The sequence below is a fragment of the Vulpes vulpes genome, chromosome 1 (assembly GCF_048418805.1).
Source record: "Vulpes vulpes isolate BD-2025 chromosome 1, VulVul3, whole genome shotgun sequence".
NCBI lineage: Eukaryota > Metazoa > Chordata > Mammalia > Carnivora > Canidae > Vulpes > Vulpes vulpes.
Window position 1 is genome coordinate 55868682 of NC_132780.1, and position 22387 is coordinate 55891068.

Genomic DNA, 22387 nt, shown 5'->3' on the forward strand with positions numbered 1-22387 from the left:
AGCCTGCAAATGAAGCCAAGGTCTTGGGGTCATTTCTCCAAAGGGCCCGTTAAGTCAGCTCTGTTCCATAGTCACAAGCTGTATCTTTAACCCTACTTAGCCATCTTACAAACACATATTAGCACATAAACATGGTGGTCACAGAAGAAAGACTTACACTCGCCTTGAGACCAACACAAACGTAGGCAGGGATATTTCATTTTTGCCAGCACCAACGGACGTCTTTGTGACTGTGTTGGCGAGCTCCAATCAAGACTGCCGCTACTGATGGAGCAAATTGCAAAGATGAAAACTCAACACAATTAAATGCAACCAATGAGCTGATCATTGGGGGTTACTACCCTTGTGGAATGAGACATCATGATGCCAACATCTGCAGTAAGGGATCTGTGATGGGAGGGGCCTTTGCCTTTCTTGTTCAATGCTATATCCTTAGCCTAGCACACAGCTGGTGCTTCAGTAAATATTTGTTGAGTGTATGAAGGTACCTTGGCCTGGACTTCTATTTATTCTTTCTATTATTCCCATTACGAATCGGAAAGCACAACAGAATATTGTATATATAGAAACAGAAATACAACATCTCCCATATTAACCATTGTGTGTGTTTTTACAAGGGAAGAGATAATAATTTAATAAAAACAATGTTGAGTGAATGAGCCACGATACTCATGTAAGTGCAACCACGAGAAAGAACCACACGGGTAGATGGCAAAAACGGTCATGGCTCTCAATCATCCCTGGGTAGGCACGCCACCTTGCAAAGTAACTTAGTAGCTTCTCCCACCAAAAGGTGGAATCTGTGTCTTCAACTCTTGAATCAGGACTGGACTTACGACTTGCACAGGCTAACAGCATGTGGTCAAAGTGAAACTGTGCCAGTGCTGAGCCTCACCTCGAAAGGAGTTCCTTCTACTCCTCGCCTCCCCTGAACCCTGTAGATCCCCTAGCCACCTTAAGATGACAGAAACCTAGTATCATTTCCTCAGTCCTCTAACCAGCCAACCGCATGAGGGAGCCTGGCCTGAATGCACAGTGGATCTCAGCCAGAACCACCTACTCACATTTGTTGTTCAATCAACAGCTATTGTTTTAAGCCAATATGTGTTGGGGTTATTTGTTATGTGGCCAAAGCTAACTCAAACAACTTCCCCTTGTGCACAGGATCTAAACAATGGCCAGATCACTGTTTGCTTAGGGACTGAAGAATGCTTTGTATGGTACAGCTACTACTCTGTTCAATTAACTGACCAGTATGTGCTATGTTATACCAATGGGTTGAAAAGCATTCGTTATTTATAAACTTCACAACAAAGAAATCCCAGAAAATAAGGCAATTGCAGGGATAATTTATTATAAAGGCTTTTCTTAGACTAGGGATGCTGAGGTACACAGCAACACAGCAGAGAAGCCTAAAAATCAATGGATCACCGTAGCAAGGAGGGGACTGCATAGATAATGCTAACATGTAAGTATTTCCTCCACATGGATTCGACCAACATGGAAAAGGTCTCAAATATCTTAGCGGCAAAAATAGAATGATATAAACATGGCATTCATTATAAAGAGATCATAACTTCTGGCTGAATGATAGAAATGGTATAGTGCCCAGGATTGCAAGGCATGAAATAAAAGGCTTCTCGTTTTCTACAGAGATTTCCCATTAACACCAAGAAGTTTATCAAACACGTCAGAGGCATGAAACAGAATTGTCATTTCCTTTTTTCAACATCTATCTAGGTGCTGACTACCATCCTTTTGCTTCATCAGTACAGAAGGGAGTAAACTGCATATAAAGGATCATGGCATGGTCTGCAAATCACAAACCTGGGCAGCTGAGAATCCTCACAAAGATCCTGCCATTGTAATGCCAATGTCAGAAGAAACAGTGCAAAGGGCTGGGGCATACAACAGCAGCTGTGACTTTCTTTTATCTGGTTGGATAACAAATTCTGACACTTATCCATTGACTTTACAAGCAGATTTGATGCTTCAAGGGTTCAATGGGAGTTGGTAGGAAAGAAAAAGGAATAATAAAAGTTAAGTAGTATAGCTAAGAAGCAGAAAACATAGTCAAATAAAATAAGGGAAGACACCATGAGTGACCATGATCGAAAGGATCTGAAGATGATCTACGAATTTATGGGGGTCTTGAGAGATCAATAGTGGTGCCTCCATCCTTCAAAAACAGTAGTGCACCTGTACTAGTTTTAAGAATCTAATATTTAAATTAGGTTGAAGTATATGCAAACTGTAATCTTTCAATCAAGTAACAACCACGCTCTAGGTCTGGTTCTATACTGAACAAAATTAAGAAAGAATTTTGAAGTATTAGGTTAAACCATATAAAACTACTAATATTTGGGTCCATTTATGACCTTGAAAAGTGGCAATTTTATATGGTTCAACCTAAGAGATAGGAGAGTGTTTAGAACAAGAGATGGGTATAACCACCTAATTTGTTTCCATGAAGAGCATGGTTACTAGTGATTAAACAACCGCAGGCTTCTCCACTGAGGACACTAAATGAAAAATGTGGCTTAGCTTTTAAGAGGAGTATGGACAATTACATTAAGAAACGTCTCTCTGAGACTGAAAGGTGTTATTTACTGTAATATACTACCTTTCTTGGAGGTTTTAAATATACTTGAATACTTTTTGTGCTAGACTATTTTAAATTAAACAATATTAATTTTTAATAAAGTTGGTTATTCCCGTTATACTGGGGAAGAAGATTTCCCCCCTCTGTTCCACCATCTTGTCCTTCTTACCAAAGATTCATACCTTTTGAGGGTTTTCATTGGTGGCGATGGTCTGCCCCAGAATTTGAACAAACAATCTATCTCAGTAGGGGCTGGGTAGGCCCCAAGAAGGGATAACAGAGAGATACTGTTGAGTTTATGGCAGGGTTTCTCATGCTTGTACTATTAGCAGATAGTTTTCTTTGTTTGTTTTTTGTGTTTGTTTGTTTTTTTTTTTTTAAGCCGATAGTTTTTGTTGTATGCAGCTGTCCTGTGCAATGTAATATGTTTAGCAGCATTCCTCCTGTATCTAAATGCTGTAGTATTTTCCTTCCCCAAGTTGTGATATTCAGAAATTACCCTTGGGGAGCAAAATCACACCTGGTTGAGAACAACCCTCTCTAATGCCCTTATTATTTCTCCCCTGTATTTTCTTGAATTTTCTCTGACCTATCTCAGAGGGCTAGTCTCTTAACTGGGTGTAGGGAAAGAGCAGAAAGCTCCCATCCTCCAGTGCTTACACAGGATGAGCGTCTGTAGGCCAGCTGGTCTTCCTCCACGAGGTGAAGGTGGGGAGAGGACATCATTTAAATACTCCAGCCAACTGGCATACTACAAATTTGAGCTAATGAATCCATCTATTTGGATTTTGATGAACTGTTCTGGGAATCTTTGCTAAATGTCTTGTTTTGAATTTGAATGAATATTTAATAGAAATCCTTCCTGTAGAAAACTGGACTTTTCTTTCCTGGAAAAGTTGTTATAAAGATTTTAGGAAGCAAACAAAAAGAGAAGCAAGCCTAGGAACAAAGCAGACTCAACATTTTTTATTTGCTTGATTTTGAAATACTGCTGTTGCTGTAACTTTAGATAGAGCGCTCATGATAAACATGATGCGTATTTATAATACTGGTATTTGAGGAAATCATTAATAACAATTATAAATTAACGTATAACACTTTTCCTTAATGGGAAACCAAGATGACTTTTACAACTTTGTTTTTAATTTGGAGAAGGCATATAAGGTGACTTATATTTAAATAATGCAATAAATCCCACACATTTCTTCCCTCGAAGTGTCTCTGGACATTTTATCTACGAGCATGCCTCACTTTATTGCACCTTGCCTTATTGTGCTTCACAGATTCTGTGGGTTTTTTTGTTTGTTTGTTTGTTTTGTTTTGTTTTGTTTTTACAAATTGAACGTTTATGGGAACCCTGCATTCAGCAAGTCAACTGGCTCCATTTTCCCAACAGCAGCTGCTCACTTTGTGCCCCTGTGTCATATTTATCCCTGCAATATTTTAAACTTTTTTATTATTATTGTGTTTGTTACAGTGATGGTTGATCAGTGACCTCTGATGTTAGTATTGTAATTGTTTTGGGGCGCCACATACCGCGCCCACACAAGACAGCAAACTTAATCGATTTATGTGTGTGCTCAGACTGCTCCATTGACTGGTTGTTCCCCCCATCTCTTTCTCTCTTCTTGGGCCTCCTTATACCCTGAGATACAATGGTATTGAAACTAAGCCAATAAATAACCCTGCGATGGTCTCTAAGCTTTCAGGTGAAAGGCAGAGTCGCATGTCTCTCACTTTAAATCAAAAGCCAGGTATGATTAAGCTTAGTGAGGAAAGCATTTTGAAAAATGAGATACACCGAAAGCTGGGCTTAGTGTGCCCTTTAGCCAAATTGTGCATGCAAATAAAAAGTTCTTGAAGGAAATTAAAAGTACTACTCCACTGAACAAATGAATATCAAGAGAAGCACAACAGACTTATTTCTGACATAGAGAAAGTTTTATTGCTCTGGATGGGAAAATCAAAGCAGCCACCACATCTCCGTAAGCTACAGCCTAACCTAGAGCTAGGCCCTACCTTTACTTGATTCTGTGAAGGCTGAGAGAGGTGAAGAAGCTGCAGAAGAACATTTTGAAGCCACCAGAAGTTGCTTCCTGAGGTCCACAGAAAGTAGTTTCCATAACATAAAAGTGCAAGGTGAGCAGCAGGTGCTGATGCTAAGCTGCAGCAAGTTATCCAGATGACCTAGCTAACATCATTAACGAAGGTAACTACACTAAACAAGGGATTATCAACACAGACCAAACAGCCTTATATTGGAGGACGACGGCATAGAGCTTTCCTAGTTAGAGATGAGAAGCGAAGCCGGAACATGTGACTGAATTGTTGCAAGCTCATGATCAAACTTGGATGGATGAGGGGTTGCTTCTCACGGATGAGCAAAGAAAGGGGTGTTTCGAGATGCAATCTACTCTTGGTAAAGGTGTTTGAAGATCCCAGAACAAAGGAGATTTAAAGGAAGATTTAGCATATGACGTAAACTTAGTTGATAAAGCGGCAGCAGGGTTTGAGAGGATTGACTCCAATTCTGAAGGAATTCTATTTGTGGGTAAAATGCTATCAAACAGCATCGCAAGCTACAGAGAAATCATTTGTGAAAAGAAGAGTCAATCAATGTGGCAAACTTCATTTTTGTCTGATTTTAAGAAGTTGCCACCACCACCTCAACCTTCAGCAGCCACCACCCTGCTCAGTCAGCGGTCATCAACATCAAGGTAAGACCCTCCACCAGCAAAAAGATTAGGACTCACTCATGATGATCGTTAGCATTTTTTTTTTTTAGCAATAAAGTATTTTAAAATGAAGGTATGTACTTTTTTCAGACATACTATTGCACATTTAACAGTCGATAGTGTAGAGTAAACATGACTTTTTATATGCCCTGAGAAACAAAAAATTTGACTCATTTTATTGCAATATTTGCTTTAGTATGGAGACCTAGAACCAAACCCACACTGTACCTCTGAGGTATCCCTGTATTTATATTCTAATGGTTCCCTTTCTCTTTCTGCTTGGAGGGATGCTATTTCTTCTTTAATTAAGAAAGTAGTCCCTGCCCCATTTCTTCTGTGACTTTGCTCTTCTTTCTCCTTTCTATCCCAAGATTATGCAGTGCACATAATTAATCGGTATCTTCTTCATGCAATTAGCTAAAGCAGTTCTTTCATTCTTTGTGAATTTCCTCAAAACCCAATATCTAGAGGAAATTCCCTTCAGTTAACCAAACGTAAAAATGAGTGAGGAGCATGTTTAGATCTAAGATGGTGATGCCCAGTATCAAAAAGAGTCAATATAAGTTGACAACAATTGAACATGCATCTTCTCCTTGTTTACTTCCATTTCAATATTCTGTTTTAATGCACATGTCAGACTAGTCTATATGTCAGCCTTTATACTCTCTTAATTTATATGTTATATATCTTACATTTGAGATAGATTTTTCTGCTGAGATAGGCTCAAGTTAGAACATATTGCAAAGGTACTAATTTCTTATTAAAACTGGTAATTGAGGGAGAGGTTAAAACTGATTCGAAGGTAAGGGAAAAATTCTAGAAGATGCAAACAAATAGTACATCAGATAAAAATTTAGGGGGCTATAAAATTACATTTATATCCTCATATTCATTTACTATATTCTAAATGTGAGAAGAATGTTAGTAAAAAAAAAAAGTGTGTGTGTATAAGATTTTGCAACCAATTTTTTTTCAGCATATATATTAAAATACATCTCACAACTTGAAGAATTCATTCTGTTCCTAAAAACTACTTCCTCCGATTCAGTTTCTTTGTGTACATTTTGGAAAGTCATTTCTGGATCTTATCATTCTTCCCTGGAGACTTTGCCTTTGGCAACTGCAACACAGCAGAAAAAAAATCCTGAACACATGCTCCATACCTTTTCCAAATATGAGTTATCTACCTCTGTCTATTGTGAGCCTCTTAGACAGGGATGATATACTTAAGTTTAAATTCAAGATTTTCAGGCTAGATTTTATTTTAAAAACCTAATCTTTTAGCTTACTCATCTAGAAATACTGAAACCATGAACCTAAAAGATCTTATTTCATAAGTCTATAAGCAGTCAGGAGCAACTTGGGTTAACAGCTATTTTAGTGGTAGAAGAAATCAAGCCTTTTTCACTTCATAGTATTTATCTCCATATGTCTTCATACATATTTATAATATATATCTCAGAAACTAAATGAGAAGACTGCAGGTAACATTATTATTTTGATATGATGTTTGATATAGTGGCTTGTCCAGAGTTCATTATTACTGTTCTATTTGGTTTCTTCGTGTTCACAAAGAATGTTTGGTAAGTTATCATCAAGAGAAGTGAAGAAAACTAATAAGTTAGAGAAGCAAGAAATCAGGGGAGGAGTGGTTTCCTTCCTATGTTAAATTTCTGAGCCACTTGAGAAAAATTTTTGAGACGTATATAAAGATGAATAAAGATTAAATAAAAGTGGAACTAAATCGGGAATTTAATTATAAATGTGAACCACCTAAGTTTTTCTAGTTGTACGAAGTTCTCTTTGTGAATGTAAAATGTCACTGTTTCGAAGGTCGAAGAGGAGCACAAAAAGACCAAAAGAAACTTTTAAGCCAAGCTAATGTCACGGGTTATTATTTTAAACTTCTTGTGGCATTATTTATCTTATCTGTAGCCGGTTTTAAAAACTGACATTTTCATTGTTAACATTTAAGTCAGGTCCTAGAAAAATATATTAGAAGATCACATTCTCAAACGAAAAACTAGCATCATAATTTAATTTTTCTACTGGGCAAGGTTTTCTTCACTTATATTTTAAAAGTTAAATATACTGAATACTGGTTAGTAATGTAGAAACTTCGTGAAAGAATAATATGAGCAAGGACCACCTGTAAGTCATTAAATATCGAGAAAATTTAGCAAACATAAGTAAATGTACGGCTATGGGAGTCTACCAACAAGCCGAGTGATGAAATATTTGATTTCCAAATCCAACTTTTAAAATTTAAGATGTTTTAAATTAATTGGTAACAAATGCCAGAAAGACCTTTTTCACTAGCCAACTTTCATTCCTTAAACCTAATTTTAATCAAAACCTCCTACAAATTTACAAAAGCTTGAAGTTCCCTTTAAAATCATCCTTGTCTTCAAGAGTTTTATCACATTAATTACTTGATTACTAATAGCAACAGCAGGCTGGATACATTCTGATAATGGCCAATTATTCTGGTAGAGGGAAAGACATTTTGCAAAGTAGCAGTGATCCAAGTTCTTTCTTAAATGAATAGTGTTCAAGTTTGCACAACACTCACCTCTCTGTTCCCACTGAATTTTGTTCGTGTATCTATAATCTCCCTTTCATATATGACGTTGTGATTATCTATTTAGACATCTCAACCCTCCACTGGATCCTCATTATACCTTAAGGATAAGGATGGTACCCTATTCAGTTGTGAATCCCCAAGATTTAGCACGGTGTGTGGCCACAGAGTAAAAATTAAATTAAAACCATGCTGAATGAATGAAATAAAGCAAAGGGAGTTCAACTCCAGAGGTAGCTAAACTCCTTTCAAGCTGCAATTCATTGAGAGGATCATTTATTGGTTCAGTAGAACTACCAATAGGTTTATCCAGCTACAAGCCATCTTTGTAGGTAGTGGAGTGGAGGACATTAGTGAGAAAGGTGGAAAAATTATATTTTAAAAGCCAACAACTGCAGATCTTCTAAATGGAAGCTAAATTACCCTAAAAACATCATATGACATGGCCTATTTCTTCTTGGCAATCATAAGACTTTAGAACAGGCTCTAACACAGAATTATTTATTATTGATCTAATAGATTATATAATCTGATAAAGTTAGTGTACCATAAAACATATCTGGGGATCAAATGTCATTAATGCTTATATTTATAAAATATGCCCTGGTCATCTACTTCAAATGTAAAATCAGTATTAGAAACTTCTATTAGGGCCCCTGGCTGGCTCAGTCAGTTAAGCATGCAACTCTTGGTTTCAGTTCAGGTCATGATCTCACGGTCATGAGATCAAGCCTCACATCAGGCTCTGTACTCAGTATGGAGTAGGCTTCAGATTCTCCCCCCCTCCTGCTCCTGCTAACTCTCTCTCATAAATAAATAAATAAATAAATAAATAAATAAATAAATAACATCTTTAAAAAAGTACTGTAGAAACACATATGCATTTAAATATTTTTAGAAATACTATGTAACCCTTAAAATAAGTTTACTACAAAAGCTTACAGTCTAATTATACTACTTTTATTTGTAGGCAATGGACAAGAGTAAGTTTACGGCTGGTGTCTCTTCACTATGGATTTGTACCAAATGGCGTTAGACCTTGTGTTTATGAGGCTTCTCAAAAGTTTTCTAGGTAATGAAGGGATGATAGGAAAGATAATGACCCAAAAGAAAAATATAGGCCTAAATATCTATAATGCATCCTTTTTCGTCAAGATCCAATTAACACACTTCTATAGTAGTTTATAGCTTTGATATTAGACTCCGTTTGTTTAAAATTGCACATTTAATATTCTGTAATTTACAACCAGCATAGGCTTTGGCTGGTATACATTTTGGGGTTTTAGACATGAGCGATACTAAATGTTTCCTAAGAAATAAGTGAAATTTGCATCAAATTATGAGGATTCAAATAAGCACATTTTTCTAGTATGATTGTACCTCGTTCTCCCTTCTGACACTTCTTTCTTTGCACTGTACACTTTCTTGTCTCACTGATGGGGGGACACAGGTTACCCTTTGCTGATGGATGCTGTGTTATTTCTCGGACCCGTGTTTCAGTCCCTCTTTTGAAACCACATGTTTTCCCCTTCTTCATGCATGGACTCCATGGACTCCATTCACTGGCCTCACAGTGCACTGAAACAGAAGAGCAGAAACAGGCTCAGCTGGCTCACAAATATATTCACGATTGCTCAATAAACAAAAAGGTTTGCTTCTATCAATATTTTTGCTCTAATTCCGGGAAATCCTGTAGAACAAACTTGGACAAGATGACTTCAAGAAAACAATGAGAAAGAGAAATACAGGGACATAATGTTTTCCCATTTTTAGTGTTCATCATGTCAGGTAAACTCATCCTTGCATTCAGTCTACTTTTCACTCTAGATTTATAAACCCAGGCACTAATGTAATTGGCCAGTGCTTTATAATTTCTACAAGTATTGATTGATCCTGACCATAATTTGATCTAGAATTATGCTAGAGATCCACTTTTCAAACTAGAGCGTGCAACAGCATCACCTGGAGGGCTTGTTGAAGCACAGACCACTGGACTTCACCCTCAGAGTTTCCAATTCAGTTGTCTGGGATGGGGCCTGAGAATTTGCATTTCCAACAATACACCTTGAGAATTTCTGTGCTCGAAAATGGTTAAGCAAAAGAGGCATCCTGATCATAGGCCTGGATTCATGGCCTTTTCCACTTCATATGCAGGTGAGGACTTAAATTTTATCATTGATTAACAGAGATGGTTCAGGCAGGGAAGTATCTATTTTAAGTGGATTCTGATTCAATTTCAGCTGATAAATTGGTTCTAGCATTGACTAGAAGGAGTGATTTCTAAGATGAACAGATGTAATTTTTCTACAGCTTCTTTTGTAGCTCTTCCCCTTTTTCTGTATGTATTAATCTCCTTTTCAACCACGGCTTTCCAAAGTCTTGGAACAGATTTGTGCACTTCTAACAAAAATAAGTATCTGCAGGATGCTATCATTCTATTCATGTTCATGCAAACTTCCTAGTTTACAATAACTGAAACAGTTTGCAGCAATAATTCTTTAGATGATATAAGATTCTTTCCACAAAACACATTTCCATTAACTTTTCTCTTTGCCTTCTGATTTAAATGATTCTTATTTTATTTTATTTTTTTAAAAGGTTTTATTTATTTATTCATGAGAGACACAAAGGGAGAGAGGCAGAGACATAACACAGGCAGAGGGAGAAGCAGGCTCCAGGCAGGGAGCCCGATGTGGGACTTGATCCCAGGTCTCCAGGATCAGGCCCTGGGCTGAAGGCAGTGCTAAACCGCTGAGCCCCCCGGGCTGCCCAAGGATTCATATTTCAGAGCAGAATGCTATCTTTTATGTAAGCTCAAAAAATAGAATCTAAGTGTTTTAGAAACCTAAATCCTTTTGCCATACATCTTTTCACATGCTTTTTACAGTTACCAACAGGTACCCGAATGCAACAGAGTTAAAAACAAATGGCTGGGTAAGTGAATTTAAGTTTCTGTGAACTTAAATGAACTTTATGGAGCCACTCTTTAACCAGTTTTCATGTTCAGTTATGACACAACATTTTTAGTTAAAGAATAGAGCAATGAAGTCACTCAATGATATCAAATCTTTTGCTAGTTAAGAACAAATCTCCCATTCTGATACTAATGATACAAAAGCAGTGGATCTTTAACACAAATAAATAAAACCACTTCCAAAAAAGCAAATGGAAAAGTAAAAATCAAAGTTTGTGAGCTACCACTTTGTCTAGTATTTGGTTAATGCTAGAACCAAGAGTTCTAAATTAGAAAAAAAAAAATTACATGATGTGAAAATGACCAGAACTTTGGTGCTTTTTTCACACTTGCAAAGGTGGTCTAGGCAAATGCATATTTAGACTTAAGAAAAAAAGATTTTATTTTTTTATTTATTTTAAAAATATTTTCTTTATTTATTCATGAGAGACAGAGAGAGAGGCAGAGGCAGAGGGAGAAGCAGGCTCCATGCTGGGAACCTAATGTGGGGATCACGCCCTGAGCTGAAGGCAGATGCTCAAACCCTGAGCCACCCAGGCGTCCCAGAAAAAAAAGATTTTTAAAATTACAGCTATGAGTTCTTAGATGATAAATGGTTCTAAACATGTTTTTTTTTTTTTTTTTTTAAAGTAGTTTCCACAACCATTGTGGAGCCCAAAGTGTGGCTTGGACTCACAACCCTGAGATCAAGATCTGGGCTAAGAGTTGGATGCTTAACTGACTGAGTCACCCAGGTGCTCCTAAAAATGAAAATTCTAATGACAATCTTAGATAATTCCATTGAGGAAGAAGGAGGAAAAACATTTAAAACTGATGAGTTCGGATAGTAAAAACGCTCTAATAAGAGCAAACAGTTAAAAAGCCTTGAGGGGAAAGAATTTCTCCCAGAGAAATACTGTAGAATGAATCTAGTGTCTAAAAATATTTACGGAAAACTGGTAACTTTGGAAAACCTGAAAAGGTAACAAAATAGGTGATTTAAGTTATATTCAGGCTGCTGCTGAATGATGCAGAACTGGGGCATCATTTGGGCAAGAAGCAACTAAGAAAAAACAAAATTGCTCACTTTCTCTATTTCTTCTATTTTTTGCATGGAGGACAATATTAACACTGGAAATATTTAACTAGTCACTAATGAAGCAAGGATCTCAAAAAAGTAATTAGCTTCCTGTCCCCGGAAGTGGTCACGCTGTGGTCGGTTATCAGTCTGGAATACTATAAAGGGGGTCCTTGAATTGGGAGAGAAGCTGAACTGAATGTTCCACCAGTAATGGCCTCACAACACCATTACTCGTTCGCTCTCATTCTTGTTGATCAACTGCGCGGGTCCACTGAGAGCGTAGTGAGGGCATGTTCCTTGCTACTCCCTATTTAAAGTTTTAAAGTTGGATGCCGCCCTCTGTGGATACTTGAGTAAGACCCACTCCCCAAGAGGAGATGACATGATGATGGTGCGGGAAGGAAGCAAATATCTAGAGCATGAAGTAGAAGAACTATATTCTTCTATAAAATTGGGTTCAATGGGATGCCTGGGCAGCTCAATGGTTGAGCGTCTGCCTTTAGCTCAGAGCCTGATCCCAGATTCCCAAGATTGAGTCCCACATCGGGCTCCCTGCATGGAGCCTGCTTCTCTTCCCTCTGCCTGTGTCTCTGCTTCTCTCTCTGTGTCTCTCATGAATAAATAAATTAAAAAAAAATCTTTAAAAAAAATTGGGTTCAATGGGCATTCATGCCAACTTTAACAGCAAACCATGAGGAGTGGATGGATATGTTGCAACGTTAAGGCTTTCACCCTCGCTCTCTATCAGGGTGGTATTTTCTCTGTTTATGACTTTTCCTCTTAATAATAATCTGAGTAAGAAACGAGTCTCACAATGCAGATTTCAGCTATAGGAGGGACACATTCTTCAGTATCTTCTGTGAGCACCAGAGAGCCAGAGTCAAGGCACTAATTATAGCACTGACAGTAAGTCACACCGTGTCCTTGGAATCATTATTTCAAGCTCTCGGTCCTAGTTTCATATCTGTTAAGGAACAAGGCTAACGTCCCTTTGCGATAAGCAAGCAGGTCACCATTTCTCACGACGATTCTGGGGCAAGTCCCAGTCATAGCCCACTGCTTGTTGGATAGACAGCACACGATACGAGGCATCCCTCAGGCCAAGCAACAGGGGCCAACCCTGGACCAAAGTTGCAGGTTTGCACTATTGCTGTGTCCTAGGTCGTTGATACCTAACTGTTCAAAGAGCCACATTCGCTAAAATGGCTTTTAGGTTGCTAACCCCTACTCTAAAACATATGCATTTCTTTCTTTCTCCCCCCCCCCCATTTTTTTTAACATACGTATTTCTTAAATTTAATTGTATTAAGAAATAGTTTTTGTTGGGACCCCTGGGGGCTCAGCGGTTGAGCATCTGCCTTCAGCTCAGGATGTGATCCCAGGAGTCCCACATCGAGGTCCCTGTGAGGAGCCTGCTTCTCCCTCTGCCTGGGTCTCTGCCTCTCTGTGTCTCTCATGAATAAATCAATAAAATCTTAAAAAAATAGAAATAGTTTTTGTCTAAATAGCAGCATAACTTACCTGTAAGCTTTACTAGTTAATCTAACAGTGCCAGGTACTAAAGGGTCTCCATGAGAGAAAAGCATTAATACAATTAAGGTAAACAGCTTTTCAAGGACTGAATGCTACACTTTCAACAACTAAGGAAGTCTAAACAAGCACCCCCTTTCCTCGGTAGAGAAATACCACAAACTTTCTGCAACTCAGCCTGAATTTTTGTCCTTTAACACTCCACAGAACTGTTTCCTATTTCTTCCACAGTTTGGAACTTATTACCTTTAATCATCAGCCCTCAGGACTTAACAAAGAGATGAACATGAAGTGCTTTCTCATGTATGTTTTACCCTATTTCTAAGTTGTTTCTCTGTGTCTTTATTGACTAGAGGAAGAAAAAAAAAGACTAAACCAAAATGAGCCATGAACTGTTTCATGCTTGCTGTTTTCCAGATGCTTCTGAAATTATCTTAAAATATCATCTATTTGATTCATTCTCCTACAGACTTTGTTTAGAAATAAGTACTTCCCGTGGACCTGAAACAGTTAAACCACCACTTTATTACTCTAGCACTTTTGATTCTAATGGACCTATCTGGGGGGACCCCAGGGGAGTCCTGGAGACTATCTTGTACTGAATCAGGAGGACATTTGTGTGCATATGCCAGTATCAGTGCAGCATCAAAGGTTCTTGTAACTCTTGCCTAGGGGATTTCGAGATTTAGTATGCTGTTTTCCCATTTGGTTCAGCATCTGCTCCCCAACTGTTCATCAAACTTGTAGCTGTAGTAGCTGCGCAACATTTAAAAGACGGAAAATAGAGCCTGACAGTGATCCGTTATTTAGACAAACAACTGGTCTCAGGGACCTCCCCTCCAGGAAATACAGCCTGCATTTAATCAGACTCTGTGACTGTGTCCTTCTGTCAGTTTGAGTGAGTCCAAAAATCCTCTCCTTGTTTCTCAATACCTGTGCAAGCAGGACATTTCAGCAAAGGAGCGCAGGAGGAAAAAAAAAGTCAGATTTTTAACTATATCAGTTCCCGTTCTGTAGATCTGTGGCTCATCTACTGAGTGTCAAAGGGTTATATTCAGAGAATGTTTTCTCCCCTTGGAAAAACAACATTGCTCACTGCTGGACATTAGACCTAGGTGCTTTGTGAAACTCCTGTCCTAAAGTGGACATTTCGTTCAAGACCAAATATGTATTTGTGTATATGTGTAGTCCCGTAGATATGTTTATAACACATAATACATATGCACATATATCTGTAATGAGTCACTGCAAATAGAACTTCGTTGTCTCATAAGGATACAAACTAAATCTGCCAGGATCAGAAAAGCTGAAGCAGTTACCAAGAGTCTCTAAGAAATAATGGAGCAAAAATGAGTGGGAAATATCAGAAAGGGAGACAGAACATGAGAGACTCCTAACTCTGGGAAATGAACTAAGGGTGGTGGAAGGGGAGGAGGGCGGGGGGTGGGGGTGACTGGGTGACGGGCACTGAGGGGGGCACTTGACCGGATGAGCACTGGGTGTTATTCTGTATGTTGGCAAATTGAACACCAATAAAAAATAAATTTATAAAAAAATTTTAAAAAATAATAAAAAGAAATAATGGAGCACCTATGGGGTATTAAATTATACTGTGACACATGCTGTGTCAGGCTGTGGAAACTCCGCTAAGACGGTATCTTTGTAAGGACGGATGAAGACAGCCCCTTGGAAATAGCCCCTCACATCCTTGTGAAATGGGACTTTGAGCAGCACTTCCACAGACTGACATTATCGTCCGAGGTGTTTCTCCTCCCCGGTAAATTTTAGAGTTCCTTCTCACCAATACTGACGCACTCCATGGTATGGTTGTTGGCTTCCAACCCTTCTGGGCAATTGTCAAGGCACTTTCCAAGGTGTAAGTAAAATCCACTTTTACACTTTGTGCAGAAATTTTTGTTGAAACAGGTATCACAGTCAGCTTTGCATTCTGAAAGAGAAAAAAAAAAGAAAAGAAACACTCTTTCATTATCTTCACTTCCCTGTTGCTGGTCCCAGGTCCGGATGCTTACAACGCAGGCACATGGGACTTCTGTGTCAAAGACACTTAGGATTCAAAATTATTGTGCCAAGCTGGATTATGGATTCGTCCACGGTCATTTAATTGATATACATCAGTCATTGACTTCAAAATTATCGTACTGATAGACCTATGAAAAGTTTCTTGGCCAATACATTTTCTGCCAAGAAAGTTTATAAGACCAAGTATCTATTTATATTAAATGACAGTAAAAAGTGTTTTATCAGGGCTGTAATGAAATATACCAGCTACTGCCTTTGGGCCATTTTGGAAGTCTGTTCATTTGTCCAACAAATATTTGATTGCCCACTATGTGCGTAGCACTATTCTAGACATTGATTGAGAACAGTGCGTAAAAGGGAGATAAGGACTTCACAAAGCTTACATTTTAGGAGGGGAGACACAATAAATAATAACAACAGTGACTCTTATATGATGATTACTGTAAGTCAGATACTTATTTTATATATTGTCACTTAAACTTTTATATATTAAGTCACTTTTGATTATTTTATGATATTAAGTCACTTAAACCTCACAATAACTCAGTGAGTTAGCTCCTGCTCCTGCTCATTATAATTCCCATTTTAAAGAAACCGAGTCTCAGAAGGATTATGTAAGTAGCCTGGGACCAGAGAGTACAGTGGTTTTGGAAACCAGGCAGTCTCGTTCCAGACTGATAAGTGCTCTGGAAAGAGTAGCTGTAACAACCAAAGCTGGGAGAGAGATATGGCAAATGATAGATCCTGGGGAAAAGGTTGATTATGGTGAGTAAGCTGGTCACGAAATGCCTCTCTGGGAATGTGACCTATGAGCGGAATCTTAAATGAAAGAAGAGAGTCAGTCACGCACAGATGTGGGCAAAGAGCTTTCTGAATGGCCAGAACAGTCAGTGTAGAACAGTAACTGCAAAAGCCTCGAGGTGGGAGGATCTCACAAGAAGGCCAGGAGATCAGTGCAAAGGGGCTGAGGTGCAGCCGCAGGAGAGGAGTCTGCGAGGGAGGTGGGGCCCCGGCCCATGACAGAGGAATGGTATTTCCAAATTTACGTAGTGACAGGGTACCGGGTCTCCAGTGGGGAGAGTAGACTTTCTGAGTCCAAAGGAGAGGGGATATGTTAGTGTTTTCACACTTATTTGCAACAGATAGGTAAATGTTTCTTTTGCTGTACTAGAATCCTTCTCGAAGCAAAAATAGCTGAATTTATTCTTTAAGTCATTAAATACTTGGATCAGCTGTGATAATAATGGGAAGTTCGATGGCATTAACACTTACAGTACCTTTCTATAGTTTCCATGAGTTATAACCAGGTTCTCAGTTTCTCCTTTTACAGGGAAAAACAGCAACAACACAAAAGTTGAGTGTTTTTTGTGAGAGGTGAAAGTTTTCCCACTCTAAGGGCTAAGTCCAAGTATGGTTTAGCCTAATCATCAGGTAAATATCATTATTTACTTAACACTGAAAATCACAAATATGCTAGAGGCCAGGTCAAATCTGGAAAGCCCCCAAGGATGAGATAAAAACATAATTCTGCGTAGCACTTACTTGTACACTTATTTATATCTGGATATCGAGTTCCATAATATCCACTTGGACATGAAGAGAGACACACTCCAATCTGCTTCATGCCAATTCTTTCCAGAACAAAAAATAGTCTGGGCTTACATGACAAACATCCATTGTAATCTGAACACGTGGCACAGCCTCCTTGGCAGCCTTGACTGACGTTAGGATGCACTGAAGGGACAAATGCAGAAAGGCAAAAACAAGCGTTAAATCATAAATACAGAGGTTCGAGGACATTCTCCAGGCACGAGATATACTTTGTGTATCTTTGTGTATATTTAGCTTTCAATTGGTGGTAATGGGTGAATGAGTTGGGATTTTCCCCTCTCTTTTCTATGATCTGGTATTTCCCTTTAATACAAACACATATTGTTTCTAATCTAAATGTTCTTAAAAATTTGAGACTTTGGAAACTAAGAATATACTGCCTCAAACCATTTATAGATTACACGCTTGCACGTGCACACACATATGCGTAGAGAAAATATTCTCATCACACCAGCACCGTGGAAGATTAGAGACCGGGTAACTTGTACTTATTCACTGAAATCAATGCATATTAGTTTTTTTGTCATTTAGGTGGTGGATGCTAAGCACGCATCTAATTTTTTCAAGCAAGGGTGACAACATAGAGGAAGGGTTGACTTGAGTAAGGGCACTTCCTTCTAGGATACATTTTTTCAACTACAATCTATTAGAGAACACAAATTTACTCTTGGATCTAATGCAAATTGATTCTGAAACTATCCAGCTCCTTGGAACCTCCCCTCCCATCCTTTCTTAAAATATTTGTTCTTTCATGAGTTTTATTTTTGTCAGTCCAAATTGATTCAATGATGAAAATGTGATATTTGTCTTACCAGCGTTTCCACATGATAGTGTATAGTCATTTATGATTATAATATTTATAATGTTCAATGTTTTACCTTTGGGTAGAGATTCTTACAGTTCTTTTGTCCTCATCTTCCATCTTTTCAAGTAAAATATTTATCTGGTGAGGACATGGCACTAAAGATCCTTGCTACATATATTCCTAAGAATTCTAAGATTTCCAAGGGTCACCAGTGTGTGTGGTGAGACTGTTCATTAACAAGTCTGAACAAATATAAACGAACACGTGGAAGATTCAAGTTTACTTAAGATCTTGACAACTTATGACTATTAACTGGTCATCAACACCTGCATATGAGCTGAGGGAAAACCATGGACTCAAGTACATCTCTCAGGTAGCTGGTGTTTGGGATATTTCTTCTCCCCATGTGTTCTGTGTCCAAATACAATATAAGTAGCTTTATTGTCCTTCTAGGAATCCAGAAGGGAAAACCTGTGACCTTTATGAGAAACAAATGTTGATGTACAGGGGTGCGAAGGCATCCCGGTGTATTTCTGACTTCTTTTGTTGATGGTGGTGGGGTTAGGCTCTGATGGGCCTTGCCATTATCAGGTCTGACTTCAGAGCACTGTTTGGGTCTTGCTAAGTTCTTTACCACAAAAACAAATCCCACCAGGCTTAGTTAAAGGGGGGTACCCATAAGCCCAATCAGCCTTACCGCAGGGGTGCAAGGGTTAGCTACAGAGAGGTCATTTGGTTGACCAGCATCCTCTGTCTAGAGTAAACCATCCCTGAATCAGCCACAGGAACCACAAGCAGCTCATTCTCATTCCAAGACGTTTTGTAAATAAACTGAGGAAATGTGTGGGGGAAGGGAGGTCTGCTTTTCCTGTACATGCTCCTCTGTGGGGTGGGGCGGACATATAAAGTGGCACAGGAGGTTTAGACATTATAGGACCTGGGAGACTTGTAAGTGAAAAACTTTCCCAAGTAACAGGGTCATTTTTCATGCCAGTAATTCAACATTAGAGACTTACAGAAAATATGTACATATTTTAAGTAGGGAAAGACCCTAAAAAGGAAAAGGATGAAGAGAGCTTCCTGTGTCCAGCATCTAGTTGGGTCCATTTTAAGAAGTGTGAGATATAGGTAAAAACCTGTGAAACCTTCTCATATAGACCTCATTTTGAAAGAAAATCACTTCGGGCCCAGGGCTGTAAGTCACTCTGAGTTTGAATAAAGATGAGTTAGACTGGACAACAACCTACCTCTATCTCTGAAATGTAGCTGCTCAAAGGAAACACAATTGTAATTTCAAGGACCTTGAAGCTTTTGTCAATTATATCCTTAAATCAGTTATGAAAATAAACAGGATTTGCATGGGTAGAGCCTCAAAAACTAATATATATTAAAATAAATTTCATTTAAAAAATGGATTTTGAATGATTAGAAGCATCTCCAGGAAAGAGCCCCATAAAAAGTCCCATGATTGGTAATAGTTCCCACCGAATTTATGAGATGTCCCAAAGTACCTTGCTCGATTCTTTCTCAAAAACTTGCACTGATGAAATCTAGCACAGTCAGCTTATGCCATTGTGCTACATTCTTCTTGCTTGCTTTTTTTTTTTCCGTATTTTTCCTTTTTAGACACAAGTTTTTGGCAAAGTAGATTTTTGAAAAAGTAAAGAAGACATAAATGTCCTAATTGAGAAAGAAAATGCCTGTTTGTTTTTAATCAAGCCAAATTTTGAATGTGGGCAGGCACAAATGATGGCAAACTTTATTTTTTCAGGAAGGTTTCAGTGTTATGCTGTGAGAAGTGGGGAAAATTGCGACTATGAAGCTCAGATCCTATGATTCTAAATTTTCTTTTACAGTTGAGTAGTGATTGTTTCTTGAATGCTGTATAAGGGTCACTCAAATTATACAGTCAGTATTACACAACTAGATACAAATTTCCCAAACTTCATCTTAAGGCAAATTTTTACTTTTATATGAAAACCACAGAAAACTTTGGTCTGGATTGACTGTAACAACTCTTTCAGCCTTAGAGTCTTATGATTCTAAAGACAGAAAATTGAATTCTACTTTTTCATGCTTCTTCTTTTCCATTCCAAAAATAGCTTCATTTTGCATTTCTGAATCACCTTCTCCCCCCCCCCCCCCCGCCCAAACAATGCTTTTGGAGTATTATTTCATATGAGCAATGGAGGTGTTAGTGGTGCTGAGGTTTCATAGAATATCTAAGGTTTAAACTTAATCTTTGAAAACGAGTTGAACAACTAAAAGGAAACTTATGGAATGGGAGAAGATATTTGCAAGACATATCAGATAAAGGGCTTGTATCCAAGAACTATAAAGAACTTATCAAACTCAACACCCAAAAAGCAAAAAATCCAGTCAAGAAATGGGCAAAAGACATGAACGGACATTTCTCCAAAGAAGACCCACAAGTGGCCAACAGACACATGAAAAAATGATCCACATCACTCGGCATCAGGGAAATACAAATCAAAACCACAATGAGATCCCACTTCACACCAGTCAGAATGGTTAAAATTAACAAGTCAGGAAATGTTAGATGTTGGCGAGGATGCGGAGAAAGGGGAGCCCTCTTGACACTGCTGATGGGAATGCAGGCTGGCGCAGCCACTCTGGAATAAATACTGCGTATTTACTCCAAAGATACAAATGTATTGATCTGAAGGAGCACCTGCACCCCGATGTTCATAGCAGCAATTTCCACAATAGCCAAACTGTGGAGAGAGCCCAGATGTTCATCGACAGATGGACAGATAAAGAAGATGTGAGATACATACATACATATATATGTGAATATTACTCAGCCACCAGAGAGGATGAATACTTACCATTTACATTGATGTGGATGGAACTGGAAGGTATTATGCTGAGCGAAATAAGTCAATCAGAGAAAGACAACTATCATATGGTTTCACACATATGTGGAATATAAGAAACAGCACAGAGGGTCATAGGGGAAGAGAGGGAAAACTGAATGGGAAGTCATCAGAGAGGGAGGAAAATCACGAGAGACTCTTAACTATAGGAAACAAACTGAGGATCGCTGGAGGGGAGATGGGTAGGGGGTTGGGGTACCTGGGTGATGGGCACTAAGGAAGGCATGTGATGTGACGAGCACTGGGTGTTATGTGCAACTGATGAATTACTGAACTCTACATCTGAAACTAATGATGTACTGTATGTTAGCTAATTGAAGTTAAATTTAAAAAAAAGAAAACTAGTTGAAGTAAATCACTATGTAAGTAGCCATGGTGGGGCTAGAGGAGGGAACACCCCAATTATCCACAGCTAGGAGACTAGCATGAGTTCAGTGCAACTGATACATAAATAGTGGTTAATGGAGATATGATGAACATAAACTGAGTGGAAGCACAGGATAGATCTAGATTATGGAACCCTTTGTGGGGTGTGCCAAGGAAATTATTCTGTAGATATAGGAGATTTTAATCTAGTGAGTGATGTGATCACATTTGTATTAGAAAGGTAATTTCTCCGGTAGTATGTAAGACACAGAAACTAGAAGACTAATCTAGTGATCAAGGTAAAGACTGATGATACCTTAAAATGTAACAAAGGCAGTGGTGAGAACGGTAGGAGTATTCCAAGGATATTTAGGAAGTGGAATCAATCAAATATGGTAAGTAACAAAATGTGGACTGAACAAAAAAGAGGATGTGAATGAGATACCGCCTCACACCAGTGAGAAGGGCTAAATTAACAGGACAGGGAACAACAAATGTTGGTGAGGATGTGGAGAAGGGGAACCCTCTTGCACTGTTGGTGGGAATGTGAACTGGGGCAGCTGCTCTGGAAAACAGTGTGGAGGGTCCTCAAGAAGTTAAAAATAGAGCTACCCTACCACCCAGCAATTGGACTACTGGGTATTTATCCCAAAGATACTGATGTAGTGAAATGACTGGACACCTGCACCCCAATGTTCATAGCAGCAACATCCACAATAGCCAAATTGTGGAAGGAGCCTCCACAGTTTGGCTATGGATAGGAATGGATAAGGAAGATGTGGTCTATATATACAATGGAATATTCCTCAGCCATCAGGAAGCATGAATACCCACCATTTGCTTCAACGTGGATGGAACTGGAGGGTATTACACTGAGTCAAGTAAGTCAATTGGAGGACAATCATCATATGGTCTCACTCATCGGAGGAAATATAAGAAATAATGAAAGGGACTATAAGGAAAAGGAGGGGAGCTGAGTGGGAAAAATCAGAGAGGGAGACAAACCATGAGAGACTCCTAACTCTGGGAGACAAACAAAGGGTTGTGGAAGGTGGGGTGGGCGGGGGGATAGAGTGACTAGGTGACGGGCATTAAGGAGGGCATGTGATAAGATGAGCCCTAGGTGTTATACTATATGTTGGCAAATTGAATTTAAAGAAAATAAAATAAATGTAAAAAAAAAGGA

The 22387-nt window shown here is 38.6% G+C and overlaps 1 protein-coding gene across 2 annotated transcripts in view; it reads right to left on the minus strand.

The window, feature by feature from the left end:
- RSPO3 (R-spondin 3) overlaps positions 1-22387 on the minus strand; it is an 84501-nt gene that overhangs the window by 34782 nt on the left and 27332 nt on the right. For both annotated transcript variants that reach the window (XM_026013399.2, XM_026013400.2), the window contains exons 2-4: positions 17065-17256; positions 15284-15430; positions 9299-9496 (exon numbers count right to left, since the gene is read on the minus strand). In XM_026013399.2, coding sequence (XP_025869184.1) covers positions 9299-9496; positions 15284-15430; positions 17065-17256 — 537 coding nt within the window. The remainder of the gene's footprint in view (positions 1-9298; positions 9497-15283; positions 15431-17064; positions 17257-22387) is intronic.